At 47.5% G+C, this 21,912-nt stretch overlaps 2 protein-coding genes across 2 annotated transcripts in view; one reads left to right on the top strand and one right to left on the bottom strand.

The window, feature by feature from the left end:
- Positions 1-7,537, bottom strand: part of RGSL1 (regulator of G protein signaling like 1) — a 65,545-nt gene extending 58,008 nt beyond the window's left edge. Inside the window, exon 1 of the mRNA XM_090049749.1 lies at positions 5,292-7,537. Within this exon, the coding sequence (XP_089905875.1) occupies positions 5,292-5,487 (196 nt within the window). The 5' untranslated portion in view covers positions 5,488-7,537. The remainder of the gene's footprint in view (positions 1-5,291) is intronic.
- GLUL (glutamate-ammonia ligase) lies at positions 5,063-13,031 on the top strand. Its single transcript, XM_090047992.1, has 7 exons — positions 5,063-5,287; positions 7,544-7,734; positions 9,170-9,331; positions 10,254-10,400; positions 10,897-11,024; positions 11,245-11,444; positions 12,091-13,031. Exons 2-7 carry the CDS (start codon positions 7,569-7,571, stop codon positions 12,407-12,409), a joined length of 1,122 nt encoding a protein of 373 aa, XP_089904118.1. The 5' UTR covers positions 5,063-5,287; positions 7,544-7,568; the 3' UTR covers positions 12,410-13,031.
- Positions 13,032-21,912: the final 8,881 nt, after the last annotated feature.

The raw sequence follows: 21,912 nt of genomic DNA, 5'->3' as shown, positions 1-21,912 counted from the left end.
TCATGCTCTTTCACTGCCACTTACAAGTTTAAGTGTTTGCAGGATTGAGGCCTTGCTCTTTGCACAGTTCTGTTTGCTGAATTCAGACCCAGGACTCATTTAGCTACAACAGAATGTTGCAAGTTTTCTGTTTGCAAATCTACAGCTCAAGGCCTTAATCTTACACCAGGATGCAGTCGGGTGGACTAGCAAGTGAGAGTTCTCTGCACGCTTACTTGCTAATCAGAAAAGTGTATTAGTCCAAAATTAATCTTCCATCCACAATTAGAGCGGCTCTGCTGTAGTAAGGAATCCATTTACCAGGGACAGGATTCCAGAGCAAAAATACATTGTAAACTAACACTGCCAGAAAGACCCTTATTGCAGTATTTCCTAACTGCATCCACTGAATTTTCCAACTTTAAACATTACACTAATAAGGTATGTTGCAAACAAAATTAACCAAAACAAATTCTAGTCCTCACCCCTTGGAGCAAGATTGTTATCCCCTTAAAATTCCCATCTTTTAGCTTCCCCCCACTTCAGGGAAGCTTTAGTTTAGAGCAAACCCATCTGTTTCTCATTAGTGGTGTCTCTGACTTACCCCTGCTGCTCTCCCTCTTTAAAAACAAACAAGGGCCTTAGGAAGCTGAATTCTGCTAGAAATTTTGCTGGGAGAAGTACCCTCTAGGAGTAAAAGAGGTGCAAGTTTTAGCTCTTTGGTTTGCAAAAGGTATGCAAGAGAGTTTAATGCTTATGCCTGAGGTGTCGTACTAACTTGAAATCAAAAGCTTGTACCAAAATTTTGCTGGACAGCAGATCACTGGAAAGTTAGAGAGTATCCCAGCTCCTCTCCTACCTAAGCTGTGACTCAATTTTGTGCACCACTGAACGTGGTGGGAGCCACTCTTACCTGCTGTATACTGATGCCCCTGGCTAGCCAGCTGTTGCTAGGCTAAAGGGTTAAGAACACGTAATGGACAGAAACGTCAAATGCTTGTGGGTGCTGTGGGTTTCTTCTGGCTCTATTTGCCCCTCCTCCTTTCTCAGGTCATCAGCTCCCCACTGTCCTACATGCGTCACTGACACATATTGCAGCTAAGCTTTTCAGTGCCAGATGGGGATTTTTTTTTAATTGCCTTTCAGTGCAGCCCAGATAACTCTGCTGGCCTTCGCTGTCTTTGAAAACCAATTCAAAACCAGCAATCATCTACCCTTGACCTGGCAGCTTCTTCAAAGCCAGCCTTGGACCTCTGCAAATCTTTCAATATTTATTCATTATAAAGTAAATTGGGTGCATAGGCCTCAAACATGGGTCTCTGGGCATTTCATCAGCGTTATACAGGAGTCAAAAGGATCAAAATCAGCTGTTGGATGCACTGGGTCAGTGCCTACTACACCTGTTTAAATGGCTGAGTGACCTTCCCTCACATCAGATTGTATAATCAAATACATAGAGTAGCATCTCACACATCCATCACGCAACAGTGTCAACTGCTGGGCAAGACAAATGATTCCAAACCCTATTCATTACAGAAGAAAGGGGAGGGGTAAGGGAAGGGGCATGCTTCTTTCTTCTTCAAATTTACAAATTTAACTTTTTTTACAAAAGACATTTAATATATTGGGCTTTCACTTTCTCTATTCCTGTGGCCTTAATTTAGTCCTTCAAAGGAGACCTTCCTTCCATCACTTTTGCATCCAACTCTTTACTAAAATATGACTCCATACACCCACAGCTACTAGCGCTGGAGATGGGATTAATTTGGGTAACTGGCTTGCACAGCAAAGTAGAAGAAGGTACAGAGCTACCACTGCAAGCTGTGGGTTTTGATGAATGGTAATTGTGAAAAGGGTAGGGTGTGTGCTTGTAGCAGGGGGGATAGGTCTGGATACTGTTCGGTGATTTACCTTTTTGTTCTCTAGGTTTGTTTGAGTATTGCATAGCAACCTGAGGTATCTAGGTCATTTTGTGAATTAATATGATAGGAACTGCATCTATAGTTAAATTTCTGAGGACTGCAAATTGTAAGGAGATTCATTTTCATGCATTAAGGAACAACCTAACCACCAGATGATCACAATATAGTCTAGGTAGCAGCAGTAGGGTGTGTTCTGCCTTCTGCAGAAGCACCTAGAATTGGTGACACTGGCTGGGTTTGTGTTTGTTTTCTAATTTGGCATCTCCCATTTAAAAAATATAGTTATCTTGTAAAGTGGCTTTAAGGGTGGAAATATACAGCTCTGTAGACAATGGGGGTCTCCAGAGATGCAGGTGACCTGAGTTTCACAAACAGGACCTTGCTTTGTAGGCTGCGGATCTGAGTTTGGATTTGAATTGCCACACCAGGGTGAGTTAGCAGCCTCAAGGAAGGAAGACAAGGACTTATATTCCTCCCTCCCGCCCCCAGACTAAAAGGATATAGATAGTCCAGCTAGGTCCCATGCCTTAGGTGCTATATGTTCTCTAGCAGGCTCCATATGTAAAGCTGTAACAGCTGGCTTAAATGTCTTCCTCTCAAATAGTACATCTTGGTAAACAACACCAGTCAGTCCTGTAACTTGTTCTAGCTAAAATTACTCACTTGCGATGAGGAGGGCCAACCTGTCACGCAAATGAGAGAGGACTGGCTGATCTGTGCTCCCCACAAAAACAAAGTGTAACTGGAGGAGATGGAGGCAGGAGCATAAACAAGCTGAGCTGGCTGGCAAAAAAAACAATTTACTGGGACTTCTCCACTAGAGAGCGCTGGGCTCTCACCAGGCAGGCCAGGCCTTTTTCGATTCCTGTAAACAACTCCTGAACAGCTAAGTCTAGGACAGATGGGGGAGGAGGAATGAAGGCTGAACAGGGCAGAGAGCATTACACAACAGAGCAAGGGACTGTTTTCCATGAAGCTGTTCTGTTCTGACATGTAACAAATGGGTATTAAGTAGCAAAGGTTCCTGGAATTGGGGGTGAGGAGGTGGGAAGGAATCTTTGGAGAATTTTTTTTTCTCTGGGGGAATAAAAGGGAAGATACAAACTGTAATAAATATCAGGTGGGGTAGAGGGATCCCAGAACATTGAAAATCTTATGAATCTAATTTCCAGACTCTTGAACCAGAACCTGTAACACAATGAGATGGATGGGGGAGGACTGAAGTTGTTTGCATGAGCAACCCAAGCTTGTTTGCAACTAACCACTTTGTACACTTCAGGGAAACTTGGGTACCCTCTCCATGCTTCTTCACTGCAGACCTGAGGGAAAGGAGCTGGAATACAGCCCTGGCCTTAATGCACCTTGCAATGACAGAAATCCCTGTTCACTGGGGTTATTTTTCCCCTGTGACTTTCTTGCACCCAATATTGTAGTGAATGTGTTGGCTCATGGTTCGCCTGTCTTGAGTGTTTTTCCTCACATCGGATTGGAAAAATGGGCTAACTAGCTAAGCAATTAGAATCAAGTGACCAAATCTGAACTTGGCCTGTTTAATGCCTTTGTCTTGGCTTACATCGATAAAACAGGTCGCTCAGTATTCAGGTCTGAAAAGTTGGATGGGAATGGCAAGAATGAAAGGTGAAATGGGGCTGTTGGGGAAGGAGAAGTAAGCAAATGCCAGAGGAATTCAGGCCATGTAGCGGTAGCCTCCAGGCCTGCCTCTCTCTCTGGTCCAGTATTAGCTATTAGTATGAAGGACAGTGTGGTCTTTGTTCTTCCCCCGTGACTGGTTTGGCTGCAGTTTCCAACTAGCCATTGCAAGTGCTGTAACTTAAGTGACAGAAATGTGTGCTGTTCAGCAGTATGGGGTCTGGACTCAGGGTCTACTGCCACCCCAAGTGGGGCTGTCTATGCATATGCTGGGTTGGGGGTATTTGTTGCATCTCCACTGAAATGTGCTCTCTGGGCTGCAGGAAACAGCAGGCGAGGGAAGAAAGCAAGGTGGGGAGCATGTGGCCTGACCTCCATCTGCCTGAGAAATGCAGGCCATGCAGTATACCTGTTCCCTGTACCACTGCACTGAAACAGCCTGTGGGAAGCATTTTTTTTTTTGTATTGCAGGTCAGATTAGCCAAGTCAGTTCCGAATCCTCTCCATTGAGCAACACTCGGTCGTTAAAACACCATACGTGGCACTACAACTGGCAAGTATCCTTGACCCCCAACTTTTCACCCTGGGGCTTCAGATACTCCATTGGCAGGCATCCTACGTGCAGGCCTGAGCCCAGAGAGGCTTGGGATTTGGATGCCCCCCCGAGTCTCACTTGCCCTTAACCAAAAGCCCCAGGAGCAAGCCAAGGAGGAGTCTCTTGTGGCCCTCATGCTGTGTGCAACATCGCTGGCACACTGTGCCAATGCTTCCCAGGAGGAACCTGGTTGGGGACAGAGTCCCCTTGCCAGAGAGACAAACGCCACGTGTCCCCGGAGGCTGGGGGGCATGGTGAGCTCTCGCAGGCGGTGGCAGCGCTGTTGGCAGCAGGAGCGTGGTGGCAGCAAGCAGGGAGTCCTGTCAGCGGTGGGTGAGTGGTGAGCGCTGACTGGCTGTCAATGACCACCCTTAGATGCTGCTGGCAGCGGTGATCTGCAGACGCCACTGGCGGTGTTGGGCAGGGGGGGAAATGGTAAGCAGCGACCGCCTACAGGTGCCACTGGCAGTGTTGGTGGCGCCTTTTTGCAGGGGGTGCACCGCCACACTCAGGGGGTGCACGTGCACTTGCTACACATCACCAATGGCCAGGGAGATGTCTAAGTTTGCAAGTGGGGAGAAAGCAGGGCAGAGGGGGGCACCTCAGAGACAAGCCAGCCACCTTGAAGTGGCACCTGGCCCCACATTGTGGAGGTGCCACCCACATGCCCCGGGAGCTGTGCCAACAGCCCCTCACCGGCTGGGTGAAGCCGGGGCCGAGCGTGCCCTGCTCCGGATGCAGGCTAGGGGCTCTTTGCCCCGAGGGTGACTTTAAAGGCTGAGGAGCCGGCCGGCCTCTCCCCGGCTTCCGGGCGGGGGAGGGAAGCCGGGCAGCCCCGCGTGAGCGCGGGGGGAGGGGGCGGCTTGTCCCCTCGCCCCCAGCGGGGCCTCGCGCTTGTTTTCGTCTCTCGCTGCTCCCCCGCCCCTCGCCCAATGGCGGGGAGCGGCGCGCCCCGCACCCGCCGGCCCCGCCGAGCGCACGCCCCCGGGAAGCCAATCGCGGAGCGAGGGGCTGGCACTGGGCAGCGGATAAAGGGGCGGGCAGGGAGCCCGGCTTGCCCACAGCCGAGCATGGGAGCACCCCGCTGAGAGACTGCACCCGCCGCGCCTCGGGCATCTCCTCCTCTCCGCCGCCAGCCCAGGTACCTGCTGGTCGGCAACCCGCCGCTCCTGCCTCCTCGCGGTGCCACCGGCATCGGGGCTGGGCAGGGCCATCCATCCGCACCTCGCCTTGCACGGGGGGTGGGGGGCTCCCTAGTGCTGCAGCAGCTGTCGGGCGCAGGGGATGGGTGGGCTTGGCCGAACCTTTTGGCGTGTTTTGGATGCGGTGTGGTGGGGACATGGTGATGTCCTCCAGCAAAGGCCCCTTTCGGTTGAGAGGCAGTTTGCAGAAAGGCAGAGCTGGGGGAAGGGCAGTCGCCCCGGATCTGGGCTCCTCTTTGTGTTGCTCTTGAAATGTGATGTGATGTGACTTGATTTGATTTGTTTTTGCATGGGGTTATTATTTATTTTCCTGCACCATCTTCGTTTTTCATTTTGCTGTTCCCAATCCATTTCCAGCCCTAAGATTCCTGTGCCCTGACAAACAATAGGGAGGTGGTTTGCCCACCTACGTGTTAGATCTTTCTGGCTTTTTTCCTTATGATATCCCGGAGGTATACCCAGGCAATAACCCTTTCCAGCCTGCTCTGTTGCTCTCCTCTGCTGCTTTCTGTCAGGGAAGCAAGCACACTTGTAAAAGGGGAGTGGAAATGTAGGCAGCTCTGATTTAATTTGGTGCTTTTCAAGTGTTAAGTAGATTTCTTTTCTAGTTTTTTTTTTTTAAGGTTTATTAGCAGGTTTCTTTAAAAACAAGCTCCCTTCTAGGGATGAGAGAATGGGCTTGTTCTTCTAGCAAGGACAGGGGAGAGATCTGTATAAGAGGAAAAAAGGGTGGATCATATTTCTTCACTGGCCATAAAGAGACTGTCCAGGGGAGAAAGCAGAGGGGGGTGGGGAAGCAGTGCGATAGCTGGGTGGCATTTGGCACTTCATAGAGAAAATTAGTTACAGCAGCAAACCTGGAATGACATTTAAGGGCATGCAGTTGAATGGGCAGTGAGTGCACTTGGAGGAGGTGGTGATAGGGGGCTGGAAGCAGAGGGGGAAGGAGTATGATTTAGGTCTGCCTTAGGTGAGGCAAGCTGAGGGATCCTGGTTTGAGGAGGCCAGGTATCTCCAGATTGCAGCCACAATTAGGCTGCCTGCATGTCCATGAAATAAAGAAAGCAAAGGAAGTACAGAACAAAATCCTGGGTCATGCTGGAAATGACTTGACTGTCGGGAGGTGACAGAAAAGGCAACTGCTTCTGAGAGCAGTAGTGGGGGCTTGCATAGGTATTTTGCTTGACAGGTTCTGATGGGGTTGGGATGGGAGTGTGGGGGCCCCTGCCCCCTTGGTACCCTCTTTGTGAAAGGCAGAAAGGGGTTTGCTGGCAGAGGTAAATTTCCTGTTGAGTGAGGAAGTGGTACAGTGTTGTCATTCAAAGCATCCTTCCTATAGAGGAAGATGGTTCCACCTGAAATCTGCAGAGCTGGAAGGCAATAACCCATCCCCAGCAAGTTAAATTGTGAGCTTGCATTCTCGTGCTGTACTACCATTCTCCCTACACATGGACCCAAGAGTCTCTCTCTCTCTCCTGTCCTGATGACTCTCCATTCTTTCATTCTCTCCATGTTCTCAAACTCCTTCGAAGGTTCCTTATGTTGCCTTACTCCAGGCACTCTTTCATGTTCCTTAAGATTAGATTACTGGATCTCTTCAGATCGCATGGGTTCATTGTGGAGCTCTGGTTGGGAAGTGGTCCTTACTGGAGTGGAGGAAGAACTTTAGTGCTAAGAAGGCCCTGTCATCCACAACTTGAGTAGCAATGCTCCTTCAGAGCAATGAAGAATGAAGCATCCTCATATCTTAGCTTGACTTCTTCAGTGTCTGTGAAATGTAACATTCACGTTGATGGTAATAAGCCCTCTTGAGGTCTGCTCCTCAGTGAACCTTAATAGAAGCTGGAAACAGAGAAGGCTGAGCCAATTCTACTTCCAGGGCAGGAAATAGAAATTAACCCGATGCTTTGTAGACCTACTCTGTCCCAAATTGTATCTTTTCACTACCGTTGTATTGATAGACACATCCCTGTATCCTAGAAAGGAACCTACCATGTTCCCTTTGTATGTAGAAAGCCAGATATTGAGCTGTTGAGACCATGATGCCATGGTATAACTGGATAGGGGCAATCCAGGAAAAAAGTTTATTCTGTTGTTCAGCACCAAAACTCAACTAGTTGGTTAGTCTGAAGGTCTGTGAGCCCCTTTTGAACACAGACAATGGTCATAGTTGGATTTTCCATTCTTCCTTGCAGGACTCTTGTAACACACTCTGTCACTATGGCCACCTCAGCAAGTTCCCACCTGAGCAAAGCTATAAAGAACATGTACATGAAGCTGCCCCAGGGTGAGAAAGTGCAAGCTATGTACATCTGGATTGATGGGACTGGAGAGCACTTGCGCTGTAAAACCCGGACATTGGACCAGGAACCAAAGAGCATTGAAGGTAAGAAGACGGGTATGGGATGGACCCCATACCAGTCCAGCTGAGGAGAACAGGGTGTTGGGCTTACAAGTACTGTGTAGTAGTCAGCCTCCATCTGTGGGATTGGATCATAACAATAAGGGCCCTCTGGCCTTTTTGGGGGAACAGTAACTTGTGTGACAAGTTCTTTGCCGAAAAAAGGTAAAGGTCCTCCTCTTTAAGGAGGAAGGGGTGGCATTTCCTACCAGCTGAAAGGGATAGTGCATCTGATGTCTTGCTTTATAAACTTCTGTCAAGAGTAGAAATATGTGATGGGATATCTCCCACTTCTCCCCCAGTGAATGAATTTGAAAAGAGGGGGAGTGGGAGAGAAAGATGCAGAAGACTCCTTTATGGTTCCCAGGCTTAAGTGTATGCAGAACCACTGCTACAGAGTAGTGCCTGTCTGAGGAGACTCATTGCTTGCTTACTCATCAGTGGTAAAGCTTTTATTTTAATAGGATGCGGTTTGCAAGAAGGAAGTGAAGGAAAGCCTAGAACTATGAGGTGTCATTAAGGGCTTGTGTCAGTCCGAACAAACAGTCCCTACTTGCACAGTATTAATAGCATTAGGATTTCTTCACTTGTTGCCATGGTGTAAGGCAGACACTAATTGGTCATGCCCGCTGTTTTCATTTCATAATTGGAGCTTTTTTCCCCTTCCAAGGAAGTGGCTGGCAAAGCTTGCTTAAAACCTCTTGACTTCCAACGTAGGAAAGAGATAATAGATTGGGTGGTGTTAACACCTTCATAGCACATACACCCCCAAAAACAAATTCAGTAGTGGGAGAGGGAGGGAGAGGACGAGGTGAGGTGAAGAAGGTTTCTCCCACAAACAGCATTGGACTGTCCAGTGGATGCATTGCATGGCCTTGTACTAGCTCATAAAAGAGATCTCTCCACTGATTTCATGGCTGTGCCCCATATGGAAGAGCTTCTTTATGGCTGCATTGCAAGGACCACCTACCACTCGAAGACATCTGTGAGGACACACTGGGCTCCCCCCTTTACTTTTACCTTAAGAGTGACTTAGTGATTCTTAGGCCTTCCCTTCTTTTGGCCGGAATTCCAGACTCAATAGAAAAATGTCTGGGTGTTAGACTTACCTGCAAAGTAGGGAATGTCTGTGCCAAGGCAGCTTGCAGTGCTACTAGCTAAACAGGGCTCTGCATACCTTCAGCTTCTTGGGCTACTGGAGATAACCTATGAAAACGCCATTTTTCATTTGAAACAAAATCAGCAACCAAAAAAAAAGAAGTGCCAACGCTTTGAAGGTGCATCCTCTCCCTCCTCTGTGTATTTTTTTCCCCTCCCCCACCTCCAAATTAATTGGTAGGCTCACCTCTTGGGTTATGGAAAATTGTTTATCCAAGAAGATGGTGCTAATCCAGTGACATACTTCCCTGTCCTGCTCCAGATCTACCAGAGTGGAACTTTGATGGGTCTAGTACCTTTCAGTCTGAAGGCTCAAACAGTGATATGTACCTACAACCTGCCGCCATGTTCCGTGACCCCTTCCGGAAGGACCCCAACAAGCTGGTTCTCTGTGAGGTCTTCAAGTACAACCGCCAGACGGCAGGTAGGATGCAGTCTTCCCTCTCCCCTGCTGCAATAGTTGTGGGAAGGGTGAAGAAGAACAGTCTGCCGCCTTGGAGTAGAGAAAGCTGAGAAGTGGATTAACTGCCACAGGCTCAGTTAATGGAAGACTTATACAAGCGCCATTAATGCCTTAATATTGTACAAGACTTATGAACATCCTTGCCCTGAAGAGCTTAAATATAGGGCAGACAACGTGAGGTGTGACCGGCCGAGAGGAAACATGGTTTTTCTGTAAACTCCTCATTGGCAGCTCTGGGATGGAAAGAAGTGACACAAGTCAATGTGATGTGTGCTGGGTAGACAAGGGAGTCTTCTACAGGAGGGACACGAGTGTAGGGAGGGATGTGGGAACTGGGAAAGTATTTTATGAGGAGGGGAGAACATGGAAGAAGTTGCAAGGAATGGAGTAGAGGAAGGAAAAGATTTGGGGCTGCTGGCAGAGGTGATAGTTTGAACACAAGGGAACAAAGCCTCCTGAGATCCCATATATAAGCCTTCTCAGACAAGTTCTGTGCCTATGTTAAGTCTCCTTACCCAAATTCTGGCAGGTAACAGTACTGAACATTGCAAATAAAGGCATAAGAGAGCATTGAGCACTATAGCAGCAATGCAGGCCAGTGGTCCTACCTGGTATTTGGATCTCAATCTAGCTAGTGATGATGGGGACAGGCCATAGAGTCTGAATCTGTCTGAATCTGAATTTCTGAATCCAAATTTCTCAGCCACTGTGTAGAAAGAAGGCTGCGGTGTAAACTGAGTCCTCCCAGAGAGCCTGTATGGCTTTGAGTGGCTTTGTCTGAAAGTTTCTACCATAAGAGCTGTTTTAGAATCTCTTTTCAGTAACAGGATGCTTGTTAGCAGAATAGTAAGCTAATGAGCATGGTGCTTTTCTTTTGCTCTAGAAACAAATCTAAGACACACCTGTAAACGGATTATGGATATGGTATCTAACCAGCTCCCCTGGTTTGGGATGGAGCAAGAATACACTCTCCTGGGGACAGATGGACATCCATTTGGCTGGCCCTCCAATGGCTTCCCTGGGCCTCAGGGTAAGCCTCTGGCTGTTTAGGGTCCAAATCAGCCATGAACAGTTAACCTCAAACTGTAGTCTTATCAGTCATGAAGCTCTGGGAGATGGCTAAAATGTTTCATATGAAGTGAATTAGTCAAGGACTTCTTAAAATTGTGGGTTGCTGAAAGCTAAAATTTGAAGCACTGTTACTAAACAATGGCGTTTTTAAGATCATGGTATAGTCATTAAAATGCATTTAATTAAAAAATATCCGGTGATTTAAATGCACTGCAAATTCAATAGAGTTGAGTGTAACAAGTGGGGTTTTTGAAGTGCCTGAATTAGTGGTAACAGCCTGTTGGCTTTCAATGCGACCTGTGCTTCTCAGGCACCTGGTTCATTTGAAGTAACAATACAAGGACAAATTGATGGGGTTTCCCAGAAACCCCATGCCATCTTGAGGGCAGTATGCCCTCTGCTCTTCACTGAAGTGTCATAAATGGTTTGAAGAATCTTGTCCTGTGTCATTGCAGGCCCGTATTACTGTGGAGTTGGGGCAGACAAAGCCTACGGCAGAGACATTGTGGAAGCCCATTACCGAGCATGTCTTTATGCTGGGGTTAAAATTGGAGGGACGAACGCAGAGGTGATGCCAGCACAGGTAATTAACTTAATTTCCACCCACCTCTGCATATGAAGGTCCAGACCAAAACGTAGCAGAGCAGAAGATTTGTGCTGTGGGACCCTGCCACTACTTTCAATTTGTACCTTGGGGTTTTACAAATTCCTCAGAGGGGCAGAAGGATGAACAGCATCCTGCAGAGAATGATTTTTCACCTGATTTGAGCTATTGGTTTTTCTTTTTTGTTTGCCCTCTGTAGTGGGAGTTCCAGGTGGGCCCATGCGAAGGGATTGAGATGGGAGATCACCTTTGGATTGCACGCTTCATCCTCCATCGGGTGTGTGAAGATTTTGGGGTGATTGTGTCCTTTGATCCCAAGCCCATCCCTGGGAATTGGAATGGAGCTGGTTGTCACACTAACTTCAGCACTAAGTCCATGAGGGAAGAAGGCGGTCTCAAGTAAGTACCTCCCCTCCTCAGCTGGGATAGTTGCATTACTCTGGAAAGCTCAGCTAGGGGGAAGTGGATTAAATCAGTAGTAGCAAGGTTTCTGCACAGCTAAGACTGCACTTCAGGCCCTACTCAAGTTGCCAGCTACATATCTGGCATCATGCAAGAGTTTAGCTTGAATACCCAGGGAAGGGGGATCTTGGTGGTACTGTGCGCCAGTAACCAGCACTCACTGTAGTTGTGATGGTACCCAAAGACTGTATTTATACTAAAGAATGATAGATTCTCTGAGTAGTGGTGTAAAACTGCTATCTCTCCTCCAGCACTAGCACATTGGATCAACTAGTTCTGGAAGCATGTCCATGATCAGACTGTTTTTAGGAGTTCATCTGGTGTTAAATGAAAGGAGGGAAAATTACTGCTTCACTATAGACTGTCATGAAATGATCACAGGAAGTGGAGCTCAGGGAAAGTGAATCCACTAACCCATTAGCAGTGAGGAGGAGGCCCATGACTACAGTATGTGTTGTAACTGGAAGGGATGAGACCCAGGGTTTGTTTGTTGGGGGCTTCTTACATTCTCCAGGATGAAGCAAAGGATGGGCCAGGTGTTGTTGTTTCTCAGGGCTCAGTGTTCCACCTTCCTTCTCTCCAGGTATATTGAGGAAGCCATCGAGAAGCTGGGCAAACGGCACCAGTACCACATCCGCACTTATGACCCGAAAGGGGGGCTGGACAATGCTAGGCGCCTTACAGGCTTCCATGAAACATCCAGCATCCATGAGTTTTCAGCTGGTGTGGCCAACCGTGGTGCCAGCATCCGTATCCCCAGGAGTGTGGGCCAAGTGAAGAAGGGCTATTTTGAGGACCGCCGACCTTCTGCCAATTGTGACCCTTATGCTGTGACAGAGGCACTAGTCCGTACATGTCTCCTCAGCGAGACTGGGGATGAGCCTTTTGAGTACAAGAACTAGACGAACTGCTCCCAACAGACAACACCTTCCCCCATCCCCAACCTTTAAACTTCCCTCCTAGATGTAATTTTGAGGGCATGAGTTACCATGTTTGTGTCTTGTGGGGGGAAGGAGAGTTTAGTTTTTCAGTGTCTATTTGTTATTGATGCTTCAGAAGACAGGAGGAAGAGAAGGTTAGAGAGAATTTTAACCACTGTTTCATCTAATTCTTCTGTATGTCTGGCAGGATCCAGTGGCTTCCAAGGACAGATGGTGCAATGGGTGATGGGAAGATGGCGGGTTTGCCCAATAGTTGCATTCATATGTTATTAACCTGCATGATAAGCTCTCCATAGACCTTGTTCTCAAAAAGTTAGGGTTATTCAGAAGGGAGTTAAGGCAGTTATGTTGAATTCCCTTCTCATTCCTCCCCCTCTGGCCATGTTCTGGACATCTTATTGTCCTAGCTAAATGTGAGAGCTCTTAGCAGAATTCCTCCCTACTCTGTCACTGGAAGCCATGGGATCTGCTCATAACACAGAGTGAGGTAGTATTTTTATATTTAAATATAAAAACAAAAAAATTATATATGAAGTTGTTTTTCCTTTTTTAAAAGGATAATAAAAGATGATGTTCCAATCACTTTGCCTGCTCTAGCTGGCCGAGTTTCTGAAGGTATCGTTGGAGATGCAACTCCAGTATGGGATAGATGAGAGTGATATGGGGGGGGTTCAGTGGGGTGGAAGGGTAGCTGGGCTGTGAATTTCCACTTTACATTGTGGATTAGCTGTTGCTCATAGGATAGCTGTTCAGAGTCCAGAGCTCATGGTAAGGATTGGAACACACTCTCAAGTCTGTGAACCGCATGCGCTTGCGTGACGAACACAAGAAGGCTTTTCTAAGCTATGAGTTGGCTGGTCAACTTAACCACTTTATTGACAGGGTTGTGGGTGTTTTACTTTTTCCAGTGGGATTAGCACGTCACTAAAGCAGGGCTTTTGATAAAGAAACAAGTTTTAGATTTTAATAATGTTCTTACAAGTTTCTAAAACTGTACAGTTTTACAGAGACTATCAATGTTACTGTTCTGTCTTGGCGCTCCAGCTACCTGCCATCTAGTCAGAACTTTACTAATGAGGGGGGGCTTTTTGGCCCCCCAGCTTGGCCCTAAGTACCCCTTGGGGCACTTCTAGTGGCTTCAAATGTTCCAGGATTTTATACTTGGGTATCTTGGGTGGTGCCGACATACATATTCCATTGCATTTGGACTCGGAATAGTTTCTTTTATAATAAAAACCAAAACCAACCTTAATTATGGCTTCCCCCTCTTTTGTGTGGTTCATTCTGATGAATGTTTGTTTGTGTGCTTTTTCCTACTTTGGCTATCTGCAAGAGTCTTATATTTTTGGAAAGCTCCTTTTTCTCTACTGGGGATTGGCTATGTGTTGTTTTTTCTACTTGGCAATATCCACCCTTGACTTGGAGTTTTAGCTTTGCGTTAGGGACCTCATACTAGAGACCTTAAAAAAAGAAACAAAACAATATTCCTGAAGCCATTTAATGAATTGGGATTTATGAACATGATTTACAGAGACATTGGGTCAAATTTGATTAAATAGGTATATACCCATATTTAATCCAAATGGGAATAGGCACCACTAATGCTTAAATTCATCTCCTTTCAGCAGTCTTCCCTTGAAAAATTTCACTAGATCTATCTGCTTCCCTTCCTGCTCCTTCCCCTCTGAATCCTTTAGAGAAAAACTGTGTGCAGATCAACTTTTGGTAGCAATGACTTGACACGGTTTATTGGATGATCCAAGTGGTGGTGTCAGACACCTGCAACTCCTGCCTGCTGTGGCTCAGGTCTGTCGTGATAAAGAGTTCGGTGTTAGCCTACCTCTCTTCTCTGTGGGAGTCTTACCATTGACTTCATTGGGAGTAGAGCTAGTCTGTTGTTGAACCCAGTTTTTAGAGCCCCAGCCTTCATTTTTCCTGTTAAATAGATATTCTTCACTTCTGACTGTATGGATCAAGTGCTTCCCCTTCCTAAAACCTTTGTCCCATGTGGGCTGAAGTGACTCTAGCTCCCTCCTTCTGGGAAGAGTTGGGGGCATCCTCTCTCAGGCAGCCTCAATTACAAGGTGCCATCGAGGTATTCAAGCAACTTGGGGGTCCCAATGGCCTCGTGTGAAACAGGTCTTTGCACTTGGCAGAGGCAGCTACCACAACAAGTTCCCAAAAATGAAGATTGTTATTTTCTTTTATGACAAGAGCAGGTTTTCCAAGCCTGGTTTTTATTTTTTTTTCCCCCAGGTTGTACTGTACAGGAAGGTGGATAGGAAAATGTCACCCATGCAACATGTATAGTGCCAAGGGCTTTCAACAGCAAGGGTTTCTAAAAGACAGTTTGCTTTTTAGAAGGCGGGTGCTTTAGCCTTTGATACATCTGAGACCCAGTTTCTGCTGAGAGGATTGGGAAGGTGAATGCTTGGCCAACTCATGCCCACAAACCCTAACAAGACAACATGGTTGGCCCAGGAAAAGGAAGAAGTAGATATACAGGCATTTCAGTTGTGCTGTTGGTTTTGTGAAGCACTTGGGTAATGCTTTGGCGTTTGGAAAATCCTATGCACTGTCTGAAGCTGGGATTTTCACAGGTGCCTAAGGGAAGTATGTACCTAGATCCCAGTAATGCCTATGGAATTTGGGCATTTACCTTCTCCCGATTCCTGTGAAAACACCAGCCTCCGTGCTTGGATAAACTGATGAAGAACTTAAAAATTCATCCCATGAGTTTCTTAGCAAGCTGAGAAGACTTTTGCTTAAGCATGGACTTTCCCTTTACCCTAAAACACCAGTGTGGCTTTCCACAAAACAAAACCGCCACTCATAGCAGCCGTGAGTTCAGGGTCAGTAATTTGAAGATTAAATCCTAATCCAGCGGGGTCTGGCCTTTTTTGGTAGGCACTACACCCCACAACTTTCCCAAGCGCTACTGTGATCCCCTTCCCCTACCTGTTCTGCTGCCTTGTTTCCTGCACCTTGTCCTGTGTTTCCTGCATGACGTATTGCTTTGTTTTCTGCTTCCTGCCCTGTGCTCCCTTCTCAGTATGCCAGTTCTTGCTCTCTCCAATCTGCTGCAGGCCATACACAGAGGCTATCTGTGCCCCTTATGGCATATGTGCTACAGGTTGGTCACCTCCTGCTGTAAACGATCCCTGGAGGGGAAGGCTGATGCCTACTGGTCAGCATAACTAATGGGAAGGGTAAAGGCGGCAGCCCTGGATTTGGTCTTTTGGAGTGTGATGCAAAAATAGCTGCCACTGGCCAGGCCACCGAGTTGTCCTGTTACTCCTCTGGGTTTGGCCAAGTGAGAGAGACTAGTCATGTTGGTTTAGTCCCTGGCAGTGCTCTTGCTGTGTGACCTCTGGCAAGTAGATACCAGCTCTCCCCATTGTGGATTTCAGAAAGATGGGGACAATGTTTTACTTACTGGGAGGCTGTGGCTTAGCCTTTGAATGAGACTTTCCTTGTGTTGAAAAAGTATATGCTCTCTTTGAAGGCAACCATATGGATTGTCTCCTGCATATGTGGTGCTTGGTACGCACTTCAGGATGGTTTGTGTTAGAGTGCATATACCACCTATGTTTTCAAGGCCATATCTAGGCTGTGAATGGTTTACAGGCAAAGCCTTGCTGGGGTGGGCGCCGGTGCAGCTGTACACTGCAGGCACATAGTAGAGTCATTTCTCATAAGCAAAACAAACTATCCGCATGTTGCTGGTATAACTGTGTACATGCCAGGGTTGTTTATAGGTGGGTAATGTCAGTCAGAAACCACAGCTCTTCTGACCACCAGCTGACATAGCTGTGTCATCAGAAGTCTGTAGTGTAGGCACGGGTGACCGTGCAGCTACTTTTGGGGTACAATGTGTCTACTCTCTGTGCCAGCCATACAAGTCAGACATTTCTTCACAGGACGCTTTGAGGAGGCAGAATGTGATCACACCAGAGTCAAGCATCTGTTAAGGAAGATCCAGGGATGCTTAACCTGCTTCAGCAAGGAAAAGGACTACTTTACCTTCAAAGCTCTTTCCAGCCCTATGTTTTTATGATGATTAAATTAGGATCCTCTTGTGAAAAGTGCCAGGGGAGCCTTATGGCCAGCCATAAGTTGACAGGCTCTATGGTTTACTGGTTTTGGCAACAGCAACTCTTTCTGCACCCCATCCATGCAAAGGTCCTTCCCCAGTACTGACTGCAGCATCCTCCTTGCTGCTAAACCAAAGCCTGCATTCTTGAGTATGGGTAGTCTTTGGAGGGCTCCTAGGCAACTATTCACCAGACCTTTACTTTCTGCTTGAAACTTGACAAGCTCAGTTGTCAGGGTACCAGGAGTACTTCAGTTTTCTTTTCTTTATCTTAATGCTCCATTCCTGCTATGAAGTCTCCCCTACAACGTGAGACCTCAGGGCTGTTTGCTTCCTTTGTACAAATCTTCAGTAAAGACTATTCCTTTACTCCTACTAAAGCAAATAGGTGAATTACATTGTTCTCACAACACATCTGAAAAGGCTTATATTTAAAAAAATAAAAATAACTTTCCAAAACTTGTATGCATGAAATTAGCTTTAACAGTCTCCATCCGAGGCCTTGGCAAGGCCACAGATCTGCGTGAATTGTGTTCCTGGTTCTTGCAATGCAGGGAGGGGAGCACAGATTCAATCTTTTTATCTTTTCTTCAGGGAAACAAAAGCAAAAAAAACCCCCTCAGTGTGGTGCTCTGGAGAGCTGAGCTGCTTTCCACTGTACATCCCCGTTGCTGACTGAGGGTTTAGTCTAGAGATCCATGAGCCATCAATGACCCAGAGCCTCAACAAGAAAGAAGATGCTGACCTACAGGAGTTTGCTAGTGGCCTGTATGCTGCTGAGGAGACGGAGAGGATTAGACCTTCCACAGTAACAGCTCTGATTTTTTTGGCAGGATGCAGCTTGTATCTCCTGCGCAAACCCTGCAAATCCATCTCAGATGTGGTAGGGAATTGAAGAATGTGAAGGATGGAATTTAGACTCTTCTGCAAATGTTCCTCTGGGAGGAGAGAGGGCTCGTGAGCCTCAGCTAGCCCACAAAGGGCACTGGCTCCATGTTTAACCCTGGAGCTAAATGAAACCTATTCCTATTCAGTGGTAACACAGAAGAGGATGTGGATCCCTTGCTGTATGTAAAATAGATAAATAAAGAGTTCTATTTCAATGTCTGTGGGAGGAGTTTGCGATTAACAGGATCAAATCTCTTAAAATCACCCTGTTGGCTGCCCAAGTCCTGTTGCCTTATCTGCAGATTTAGTCCTGGCCTTTGCCATTTTTAACAGCACTGTTTTGTTCACAACCAACAGAAATCATCTGTTCATCTTTAATCTACCAAATGAAAACTGGCCGGTAATTTAACAACACCATTTATTGTGTTATGTAATTGATTCTAATTTTTAAAATCTATTTTATCTCCTTTTTAAAATTAAAAATCCCCAGTTTAAAAGAACAGAATCTTTCACTGATTGTTTGGGAGAAAAAAATCCTTTCCCTTTTAGGGAAAATCTTCTGGACCTTTGCTAAATCTCTGTTGTTCAATCACCGTTATTATTACTTGGGCATTGCCTTTCCATTACTTAGGGCACAGAGACTTCTTAAGATACTGGTACTCTTACAGATAAAAGATCCTTAAGATGAACTCTTCAGAGAATGAATTTACTTTTTTTAATAAAATGTTTTGACTTCTAAGTTAAGTTAGTCTCCTAATAGGAAGGAAATTCATGTTATGTTCATATTTTAAGGAAATATCCGTCAACAATGAAACAAAAGCACAATAGTAAATTGTACATAAAGCAGAAATGTAATTCAAAAGGGATTGAAAGCTTGCAATCTAATGCAAGGAAAATCCTGTATGTTTTGTCCAGAAGCAGTCAAAAACTATTATCAGCTTTTTGATACACTGAGCAACTGCATTCTTGTTTCATTGACAGCTTCCATTTGAAGCTGCTTACCACACAAAGCAGCATTGAGATCAGTATTGTGCTAAATGTTTTAACATACCAAAGTTTTTCTGGTTCTCAATAGTGAATTCTTAATGCAATCAAAAAATTTTCCATAAGTTTCTTCAGAGGGGTGTGTGTGTAATAGTAGACTCTGACAAAGGTGGCTAGGTGAGCTGGATTCTAGCTTGCAGTTCTGGTGGGGAGCAAGTGAATGCCCTCTGAGGGAGAGTCTGTAAAACCAGATTACCTGGACAACAGGGGCCATCCGGAACTATTGGTCAGAGGGGATGCCTTCCAGGTCTACAAGATCTTGATAGATCTGGGTTTCCTTGGAGATCCAGACACTGTGGGTGCCTCAGGGCCAAATGGTCCAGCGGCTGTGGCTGGCCAGCAAGGTCTTCCAGGTGGCTGCTACTGTAGTGAAGAGGTTGGTAGGGGAGACTTGGAGATAGAGGGGGTATCACCTTGCTCTGTGCTTTTTCTGGAGCATTTGCTAACGCTGGGAATCGCAGCATAGTACTGAGGTGAACCAGTGCTGACCAGAGATGGCATTTGTCTTTACAGGATTATGACATATATTTTCATTGTTTTTAATGTGAATCATCTGTAATTGCTGATGCTTTTGTCTCCAAAAGTGGAGATGTGAACTTCCCTGGATCTCTGTTTATAATGGCCCAGCTTGGCTCAATTTTTAGAGGAGGGGAGAGATGCAACAAAGATGGCTCCGTGAGCTGGATTTTAGCCTGAAGTCTTCGCGGGGTATGCTTTAGGGCACTTGGTGCAGACAGGCTTTACTGCATATAATACTTGTAAATCGTTCCCTGTGTAGGACATCTGTGTGCCCTTTTCATCTCAGGGGCAGATGGCAGTCTGGGCCTGGCAACAAGGGCCAGAGACTGCCCCTTGATTGGTTCCCCATGACTTTGTTTCACTGACTGGGGCCGTGCCACCCCCAGGTTTAAGCTATAGTTTTGTAACTGTTTTGTTGCCAGTGGGGCTGATCAGGCTGAGGAGCAGGCAGATGGCAGCAGGGGGGAAGGTGCCAGGGTGGAGAGGGAGAGAAGAACTGGTCCCCGGGAGGACAGAGGGAATTGCACTGGCACAATAAGGACTGGTTGTTTTGAAACAGTCTGTTGTGCTGTTTGGGAGGGTGGTACTCTGACCCCTCCTTCCCTCCTGGGAGCTGCCCAAAAAGAAGGAGCACCTGGAGGTGGGGGTGCTATGGATAACCGGGGAGACCAGGGACTGAGCAGAGCCATGGGCAGGGGCAGATGAATGCGTGGGCTTGCAGGGCCTGGGCCCAGGGACCTCTGCCATCGGGGGCCCCCTGGGGCGCAAGGGGCAGCATAGCCCAGGCAGACATCTCAGCCATGGGCATCTGGGACAGGCAGCGCACGCTTCCTCCCCTCCGGCTGGGCCAGGGCCAGGGCCGGTGCTGGAGGCTAGGGTGCCAGCGTGGGGCTCCGTGTGGGTGGTGGCAGCTTCCAGGGGCCATCTGTTGCCAGGAAGCCACATGGGCAGCCCTGGTCCTGCTCTCTGCCTTCTGCAGGTGACTGCTTGTACCAGCACTGCTGGCACAGGACGAGAGGGACAACCCCACCTGGGCTGGCAGAGGGGTGGGTGGGCAGCCAGGGGCAGTGCGGAGCCCATGCCCCTCCCAAACCCCGGCCCCAGCCTGTCCCTCAGTGCTGGGAGACCGCAGCCTTGGCTACGTGACACCCACTAGCCAGAGGGGCCGGGGCCACCTTTGCCCCCATGGCACTCGCACCTCCTGACTTGACCTGGACATGCTGAGGAGGCCAGATAGGCCCAACCGCAGTCCCTGGGTGGGTGCAGGGGGAACCGAACCTTGCCTGGTGGAGGGCCTCCAATTTTCAGTTTGCCCAGGGCCCCAGTAAATCTTCAAAGCCAGACGTTTGCCTCTTGTGCAGTCAAGCTAGGGTTGGCTGCTGGGAGTCCTCTGAGAAAAGGGAGACCAAGTAAAGCTGCTTCTTGGGGACGTCCTGGGGAAAAGCTTTCCCCTCCCTCTCAGAAAGGGCAATTTGATCCTTCTTCATGGCAGGTGGTGGTAGTGGTGGGATCCCAGAGTGCCTGCCCAAAGCTATAGCTGAGGATTCAGTGTATAAATACCACTCTAAGGAGAGGCTTGTTGAATTGTGCCGGGGAGAGAGCTAACCTTTGGGAAGACTAACAAAGCACAGCTAATCACACTCCTGGGACAGAGTGATCAATCCTTGGCCTTTTAGCCAAGACCAGTTCCAGACCCAACAGCAGGATGGCTGCCTGATTTGCTGGTAGAGGAGGGCAGTGTTGATGATAATAATCTCTGACACTAAGCTGCAATGACAGAGACTGATCCTGAAACAAAGGAAGCTTCAGGTGGAGGAGCTTTGGATCAAGATGGAAGATGAGGATCAACAGCATCAGAGGGAATTTGAGCTGGAGCCGGCAAGACTGAGGACTTTCAGGAATCTGGAAACTCCCCCTGGGTCCATATCAGGATTTTGGGTATCAGGGAGGTTCTGGATCATCCTGCACAGCCAGGACCCAGGGTCCACCTGGTCTCAATGGATATAATGAAGCAAAGGGTGTTGACAGGCCAATTAGTGAGGGCCTTAGTCACAGTAATTTGAAAGAGGTGGACAGCCTGCTCTCAGCAGAGTGTACACCTGCAGCCTGGTGTTACCCCACTGGTAAAAATAATTAATTAGAAAATAACCAAAGACAACAAAATAGAGAGTAACAACAAATATATTATACAACCATAGGCAACAGCAATATACACAATGATAAAAAACCCAAGAACCCTCCCCTATTAACAACAACAAGAAACACTGCAAAGTCGGACTATGACCCACTGCGATGCATAGGGGATGCATGCGGGTGCACACGCACCCCCTGGAAATGCCAGCCATGAAACTGGAAGTGCACTTCTGGTTTTGCCACTGGTGATTTTGGGCTCTGCAATTGGCTGCTGGGGACCCCTTGCCCCGGTTGGCAATCGGGCACTGAGGGACATCCCCCCAGTCGGTGATCTGGTGCCCCCCAGACTTGGGAGGTACCAGTCACCCATGCTATGACCCACACAGAGAAGAGTGCCCACTGGTGGGTGCTAGAGAGCAGGAGACTCTCCCACTCACTGACAGTCTACCAGCGACCTAGCACCAGTCACTCCACTTTTGCCGCACAAACACACTGGATATTGGTCACTCTGAGCCTTCACCTATGGCAATCATCATGTGAGGGATGTTGTTCCCCAGGGACGCTTGCCCTCACTCAGACCACAGAAAGGATTGGCCACTTCAGCCTACACCCACTCTCACCATCCCACACAGCTGCCGATCTCCCGCCACACACACACCTTGCATAACTGGTACAATCGGACTAGCCTTTGGCCACCCCAGCCTTCCAGCCACACTCAGTCCCACATGAACACAGGCAAGAGACACACTTCCAATCACACCGTAGGAGACGCACCACCTTGAATCAG

The sequence above is a fragment of the Crocodylus siamensis genome, chromosome 5 (assembly GCF_052110815.1).
Source record: "Crocodylus siamensis isolate JL-2025a chromosome 5, ASM5211081v1, whole genome shotgun sequence".
Taxonomy (NCBI): domain Eukaryota; kingdom Metazoa; phylum Chordata; order Crocodylia; family Crocodylidae; genus Crocodylus; species Crocodylus siamensis.
Note: the sequence above shows the minus strand (reverse complement) of the source record. Positions and strands in the feature narration are given on the sequence as shown.